Below are 7,418 nucleotides of genomic sequence, written 5' to 3' on the forward strand. Positions count from 1 at the left end.
GGGCTCCTGCCTGGCCCTGTGGGTGCCAGCCCTGGGCATCAGAGGGGCTGGCAGGGGGGAAACTGCTGCCAGGGACCGGGCTGAATGCATCGTGGCTGCAGCTGCTTGGTGACAAATAGCAGCCACAGCTAGAGCTGTGGACGGGAGGGACAGTCAGCCCCACTCACCCCCAGACATGCCACCCTTATCGCCGGGAAGCTGGGGCAGAGATAAGAGCCAAGAGTCCGGCCAAGACAACCCTGAACCGGGGGCACAGCAGAGGCTCCATGGGGAGGGTGGTGGGAGCAGATGCTGTGTGTTGGAACAGGGGACACATCCTCAGTGCTCGGCCCCCCCCCCCCGTTGCCCCCCCCCCCCCAGCCCTGACGGATGCTGAGCCCCTTCCCAGCTCTGCAGTGTTTCCTTCCTCCTGCCGAGCCCCAGGATGTGGGGGTTTGTGAGGACCAGGGCGCCCTCCACCCAATACACAGCCCCTCACGGCTTGTCCCCGTCCCTCGGATGCTCTTCCCGGACGCGACTGGGTGGCTGGGACAGCAGGAAGGCCGGGAGGGCCGGCACGCTGTGGCCATGGCACCCTGCTGCCTGCTGACTCGGCGGCTGGTCCTGCCAGCTGCCCCTCAGCCGGTTCCTCAGGAAGCAGCCGTCGGGGAGAGCATCCTCTTGCCTCCACCCGGAAAGGCCAGCACAGATCACAGCCTCCTCCATCCCACCAGGAACGTGGGTTTTCCTCACCAGTTTGATCCTTGGGCAACGGGTTCCCGCTGGAATTGTCCCCTGCAAGTGGGATTTTGGTGAGAAATCTCCCTGGTGGGGCCATGGCAGAGCTGTCAGCTGTCGGGTTTGAGGCGGGGGAAGACAGGGATGACATTTTTATGGCTCCTGTTCAACCAAAAGCTCAGCCAGCCCTAAACACATGCCCTAAACACGTGCTCCTGGGTCAGAGCTACCCTGACCCCGTGCAGCCTGGCTCACCCTGAAACCCACAAGTCCTACCCAGGATCAGGGAGCAGAAAACAAATCTGGGATCATCCCCCAAGCTCCAAAAATAGGATGAGAGGTGGGAGGGAGCAAAGGGGTGTCCTCCTTCTTCAGGAGTATGCCGGTGGTTGGATCCTACCCCATGCCATCTGCTCCCCAGGAGGAGGAGGAGGGCATCGTTGGCCACATCCAGGCAAGAGCCGTGGCTGAATGTGAGCCATGAGCTGCTGCTGAAGAAAGATGCACAAAAGCATTTCCCTTTCCCTGCTCCAGCTCCCCTTGGACCAGGCAGAGGATGGGTCCTGGTGGGTACTGTGGTGCTGACAGCACAGGTGGCACAGGGCACCGCGTGGCTTATCCCTCAGCTCTGAAACAATGGGGCAACCATGTCGAGGAGCAGCCTGCCCAGATGAAGTTGTCCATCTGTCTGCACAGCCACGGGGGTGGAGGGGACCATCCCGACCACCAGCTCGCTGGGAGACATGGACAACTTGGGCAAACAACTGCAGAGGGGCACCGGTGGCCGGGATACAGTTGGGACACAGTCAGGATGCGGCCAGGATGCAGCTGGGATGGCATCTCACCACCTGCTCCAGCCATGGGGCAGGGTCGGGGCCCCCGGGGACCCTTGGCAGGGATGCAGGCGTGCAGCAGCCCCACGCCACCACGTCGAGAGATGTAATCGCCCCTCCATTGTGGGCTGTGGAGCAGCCTGCTCCGGGCAGGCAAGCAGGCAGCGTGCCCGGCCGTCACGCTCCCCTGTCCCTGAGCTGCCCGGCCCTCCTCGGGGAGAGCTGGCGGGCCCCGATGGGTGGCTGTGCAGGGAAAAGGAGAGCAAGGAAGAGCAGTGCCACCAGACCCCGGGTCCCACAGCCATCCCAGTCAGGGCTTCCCACGGGGGACGGGGGCTGCTGGGCCGGCGCTGGGAGCAGATAAGGCTGTTTCCATGCCGGCTGCTCCCTATCAGCGTGGCGGCGGCGGAGGGGCAGACAAGATTGCACCCCAAGCACGCCGTGCTGGGGGGGCCCTCGGGAAGGGTCCCGGCTCCGTTCACCCTGCAGCCAGCCCCGGGGCGGTTTATTTTTACACGGGTTGTTTTCTTTCTGGCTTGATGCCGTCCCGCATGGCGGCAAGAGCCGGACCCGGGGCCCCCCGTGCCTCATTTCCTTGCCATAAAAACAACAAAGCGGGGGGCGAAGCGGCGCGCCGGGCCGGGGCAGCGGGTCGCTGGGTCAGGGCACACGCCGCTGCGTGGTTCCTCCATGTGCTCAGCCCCATCGGCCACCCCTGGACTGGCATCCCCCGGCTCTGCCGGTGCTGTGCTGCCCTCCCTGAGGGCTGGATTTGGGGTTCTTGGTACCAGGGCTGCGTGTCCGTGTGCTGGTGGGAGCTGGCGTGGAGGGCATCACCCAAGTGTAGGGATGATGCCCTCTCAGGTGGGTGCAACCAGGCACCTCTAAGCTTTTGTCCTCATTTCTGTGCCTCTGTTTTGCCCCCACGGCCTCAAGCAGACCCTGAAGATGCTGAACCCTGAGATTCAGCTTCTTCCCCTGGACCCCAGAGCAGGCAGATGCTGCTTGCACATCCCGGGCATGGACCATCCCCCTCTGCAGCCCACCCATCCCGAGCTCCTCATGCCCACTGTGGTCCTGCCAACACCACCATCGCCCGGTCACTGCTGCCACTCCACCCGGTGGGACACGGGATGAGGGATGGCTCTTCTCCCCGGGATCTTTGTCTTTACCGGGCTTTGCAAGGGGCATTGTGGGGTCCCACCAGCCCTGACTGGGCACCCCACTACCCACCACTCTGCCCTCCAAGGCGGGGGCAATGCTGGCAGCTGGCACATCGCAGCGGAGGCGTGCAGGCAGCATGCGGGTGCACGACGAGGCCATTGCCTGGGCACGGCAGGCAGGAAGGGGGGGGCCGGGGGGCACCCACCCCAGCTCTGGGGCTGCGAGCAGGGGGTTGGGAAAGGCGGTGTGTTTCCCTTTAAGAGGCAGGCCCTGGAGCTGCTTCCTCTCAGCCCTGCAAGAGCCCTAAACACAGTGCATCTGCCTGCAGCCTGCCCGCACGCCTGCCTGCAGCCTGCCCCGCAAACCAGCGTGAGTAGGGCTTGGCCCCGGAGCCGGGGTTGGGGAGGGCTGGCACCCCGGGGTGGTGGGCACCCAACTTGTCGGGGAGGGCGAGGAAGGATGGCATCCCCGTGGAGGGTGCCGGGCATCCCCACGGAACGTGCCGGGCATCACTACGGTGGGTGCAGCGGCACGATGCTCACCGGCAGTGCCCTTGAGGATGCCAACCCTCCTCCCAGCGTGTCACCGCAACGCTGGGCTCTTGGGGGGTGGCTAGGCTTTGGGGGCACAGGGGAACCAGGGCTGGTGCCCCCCAAACTGAGGTGTGAAGCTGGCAGTGCCTCGAACCCTGCCTGCCAGGCGTGGGCAGCACGTGGCAGTGTGCCTGCTGGGCTCCGGCGTCACACATCCCTGCCACCGGGCTACCAGGGTGGCACTGGCCATCGAGTGGGTGTACCCCGTGCCCGCCGGCACCCTTGGTGGGTGGCAAGTGTGGGCTGCACCCCACAAGAGGGTGAGCAGTGTCACCGACCGGAGAGGAGAGCCTGGGAGTGAGCCACCCGTGGTGAGAGCAGCCGTTTGCACGCCCTGGTCTCCGCAGACCATCACCAGACCCTGAGTCGGACCCTGCTGAGGGTCAGCACCCGCTCTCCCACAGCCCCCCTGGCCTGGGGGCACTGGTAAACCTTTTCTAAGCAGGGGGCATGGATGTCAGATCCCTCCCAGGTTTGGGGGGGGGCTGCTGGAGGCTGGCCGGGTTCCGGGCCCCCTCTGCCGGCTCTGGGAAACTTCACAAGCCGGCAAATACTGCTGCGAGCTGCCCTGGGTGAGCCCCAGGCAGGGCACCCTTGGGTGCCTGGGGCACCCAGAGCTTGGGATAGCCTGGGTCTCCGGTGCCATGGGGCGGCCAGGCTCCCTGACACCCAGGGGACGTGGTTTGGGAGTGAAATGTGTTGCACGGGGTCAGCACCGGCCACATCTGTGGTGCAAAGCGGCAGCCCTGGGTTGGAGCTGGGGGTCCTTGGGCAACCTGGCTGAGTGCTGCTGGGCTTTGTCCGGGGCTGGGGCAGCAGAGGTCTCTCCTCCTCTCTCCTCCAAGCTCTCTCCTCCTCTCCTCGGCTGGGCTGCATGCTCGGCTGCCTCTGTAAACCGAGCTTGCAGCTTACAGCGGGGCTCGGCCACCTCTCTCCCCCTGCACCCACTACGTGATGTTTTCCCAGTGCTCCCTGTCCAAAGGATGCCCTGGGATCCTGTTTCCCCCGGCTGCACCGCCCTGGACTTGGTCTCATTTTCCCCCTCCCGGCCGGCTGCTCTGCCATCCTGTGGTGGGACCCCAGGCGGGAGGATGAGGATGGAGGGGACTGGGAGCCCCACTTGTGGGACAGGTCTGAGGGCACGACTCAGGTTGCCTGACCCTCCCCTGCGGGCAGTCAAGCCACTATTCCCACCTATTCCCACCCCTCTCCTTGCATGCCTGCGATGGAGTTTGCCAGCTGCCACGTGCTGGGCAGTGCTGGGGCTCTCCTGGTTATTTTGGGGTGTCACTGCAGCCCTTTCCTCCCTCGACAGCTCAGGGTTCAGCCTTGCTTCCCAGCCATGCTGCTGTTCCCTCTGCTCCTGGAGGCCACCCTGCTGCGGTTGGCCAGCAGCTCCTACCACCCTTTCTACAATGGCTTCTACTACAACCACCTCATGAACGACAACGGCAACGGGCAGGAGAAAGGTATATTGGGGATTCTCGGGGCTGAAGGAAAGTGGGCTGGCAGGTCGGTGCAAGGGGCTGAAGTCCTCCCTGCTTCTGGGATGTTGCTGGGACCTGGCTCGGGTGGGGATATGGACCCCAGAGGAGCAGGCCAGGGGTGCTCCAGGGATGCTTGGGATATGCTCATGGGATGCTCAGGGAGAAGAGGAGGTGGCTGGAGGGAGGGAGTGGAGTTTCTGCAGGGAGATCTGGAGATGCTGCCCAACCCTGGACCCTGACCCACAGTTCACACCTTCTCTCTCTGTCCCCAGTGGATGACTTCAATGGGGCCAGGCTGGTGGTAGAGACCCCCAAGGACCCCATCTACAGCTCCAACGGTGCCAATGTCACCCTGCCGTGCCACTACCATTTCGAACCCGACACGGAGGCCAAGCGGAAGATCCGCATCAAGTGGTCCAAGCTGCGGGATGACTACACCAAGGAGCAGGATGTGCTGGTGGCCATCGGCAAGACCTATATTGCCTTTGGGGACTTCCTGGGCCGCGCTCACCTCCGCCAGACCACCCGGCATGAGGCCTCACTGGTCGTCAGTGATGTGCGCTTGCAGGATGGTGGCAAATACCGCTGCGAGGTCATCGACGGGCTGGAGGATGAGAGCGATGTGGTGGACCTCCAGCTGCGAGGTAAGGGCATGGTGGGGACCACATGACCCCCTGCGCCAACCCAGTGAGCCTGGCCCTCCCGTGGCACCCCCTCCTTGGCAGAGATCACAAGCCACGGGGGGTCTGGGAGCCCAGTGATAGGCAGAAAGGGGCTGGGATGCTCGGTGTGATGGGGTGGTGGCTTGGGACTGTCTGACTGTGGGGTCTCGGCAGTGAGTGAGCCCAGAGAAGTCTGCCCAGCTGGGATGCTGGGGATGCTACTGTGGAGTCAGAGTTGGGGTGACCTTGTGGCCACAGTGTTTCCTGCCTCTTCCAGCTCTTCCTTCTCCCATCTTCCTCCTCCCATCTTCCTGCTGTGCTGCACCATGTGCAGCTTCCCCCTTGCCTCCTAGCTCCTGGGGGTCCCCATGCATCTTGTGATGAACCTTGGTGACTGGTCCAGCCCCTCTTGCTCACTTGCCGTGATGGATCTGACTCAGCCCTGCCTCCACTGCCAAGCCCAGAGCAGGGGAAATGCCCCCCTTGCTGTGCCCCTGCCCACCCCCTCAGCTCCCGTGGTGGCTTGTCCCCACTGGTCCCTGTAACTGCAGTCCATGGTGGTGGTACACATGTTCCTGTGGTCCAGCCATTCTCATGTTGGTGGTCCATGTGCCCCCGTGATGCTAGTCCTTGTGTCCCTCTCCCTGTAGCCTGTGCAACCCCATGACAATGGTCTGTCCATCCCCACAGGGGTGGTCCATGTCTCCCTGGGACCACTGTCTGTGTGTCCCCAGGACCATGGTCCATATATCCGTGTGGTGGTGATCCCTGCATCCCTGTTACCATAACCTGTGCATCCCCGTGTGTGTGGTGCTGTCCCTACAAGGGTGGTCTGTGTGTTCCCGGGACTGAGCCCCGGTGTCCCTGGGCCACCAGATGTCGCTGGCAACTTGCCGCTGGTGGCTGCATGCATGGAGCAACCCCGTCCCTGCCTGTCTTGAGCCTTGGGCTGTGCCACCTTGGGGTGGTCCCTGTCCCAGAGCCTGAATTTGGGATGGGTTGGGGACCCCTGCGGCTCCTGTTGGGGCCGGACTCGGGATGGGTGGGCTACCTGCAGAGCTGGCTGAGTGCCCCGTCTGCCCCTAGGCATCGTGTTCCCCTACCAGCCTCGCCGCGGGCAGTACAGGCTCAACTTCCACGAAGCCGAGCAAGTGTGCCAGGAGCAGGGCGCCATCCTTGCCACCTTCAACCAGCTCTTCCAGGCCTGGAGTGAGGGGCTGGACTGGTGCAACGCGGGCTGGCTGGCAGATGGCACAGTGCAGTACCCCATCCGCCTGCCCCGCAAGCCCTGCGGGGGGCTGCACCTCGCCCCGGGCATCCGCAGCTACGGCCCGCGCCACCGCCACCTGCACCGCTTTGATGCCTTCTGCTTCTCCTCCGGGCTCAGAGGTGGGTGCTTGTGGGGGTGAGATCCTGGGGAAGATGCTGTGCTTGATCAGTGGCACCCCATGTCCTTCCTCCCTCCCTTCCTCCCTATCTCCACCAGCCTGGGTGGAGATGCTCCAAGGTGGGGATGCTCCAGATGATGCTCAGCGCTGATGCTCTCCTCTCCTCTCCTCTCCCTCCTAGGAGAGGTTTTCTACCTGGACCGTCCAGCCGGGATGACGCTGGAGGAGGCCAAGCAGAGCTGCCAGGATGCGGGGGCCGAGATCGCCCGAGTGGGGCAGCTCTACTCTGCCTGGAAATTCCTGGGGCTGGACCGCTGCGATGCCGGCTGGCTGGCAGACGGCAGCGTCCGCTACCCCATCGCCAAACCCCGGGCCAACTGTGGCCCCGCGGAGCCCGGCGTCCGCAGCTTTGGCTTCCCCAGCAAGGGCAGGTTTGGGGTCTTCTGCTACAAGGAGAGATAAGGAGCTGGGAGGGCTCCTTCGCCGGAGGATGTTTCCAACCTGACAGTGCCTGGCATCAGGTTTTTCCCAGGGCTGTTTTGGGGGTGACTGGGGGAAGACGGGATGGGGTGGG

General features: G+C 64.1%; 1 protein-coding gene across 1 annotated transcript; it reads left to right on the plus strand.

The window, feature by feature from the left end:
* The first annotated feature begins 2,994 nt into the window (after positions 1 to 2,994).
* Positions 2,995 to 7,393, plus strand: HAPLN3 (hyaluronan and proteoglycan link protein 3). The gene is made up of 5 exons (XM_014944334.1): positions 2,995 to 3,083; positions 4,623 to 4,776; positions 5,067 to 5,438; positions 6,543 to 6,845; positions 7,026 to 7,393. The coding sequence occupies exons 2-5, from the start codon at positions 4,650 to 4,652 to the stop codon at positions 7,304 to 7,306; spliced, it is 1,083 nt and encodes a 360-aa protein (XP_014799820.1). The 5' UTR covers positions 2,995 to 3,083; positions 4,623 to 4,649; the 3' UTR covers positions 7,307 to 7,393.
* Positions 7,394 to 7,418: the final 25 nt, after the last annotated feature.

This window comes from Calidris pugnax, unplaced genomic scaffold (assembly GCF_001431845.1).
Source record: "Calidris pugnax isolate Ruff unplaced genomic scaffold, ASM143184v1 scaffold70, whole genome shotgun sequence".
NCBI lineage: Eukaryota > Metazoa > Chordata > Aves > Charadriiformes > Scolopacidae > Calidris > Calidris pugnax.

Excerpts from the sequence above, each read along its gene's own strand:
- HAPLN3 (XM_014944334.1), top strand. The coding sequence starts at position 4,650 with ATGCTGCTGTTCCCTCTGCTCCTGGAGGCCACCCTGCTGCGGTTGGCC. Across the intron at positions 4,777-5,066 it reads CGGCAACGGGCAGGAGAAAG|TGGATGACTTCAATGGGGCC; the intron begins GTATATTGGGGA and ends CTCTGTCCCCAG. Across the intron at positions 5,439-6,542 it reads GGTGGACCTCCAGCTGCGAG|GCATCGTGTTCCCCTACCAG; the intron begins GTAAGGGCATGG and ends GTCTGCCCCTAG.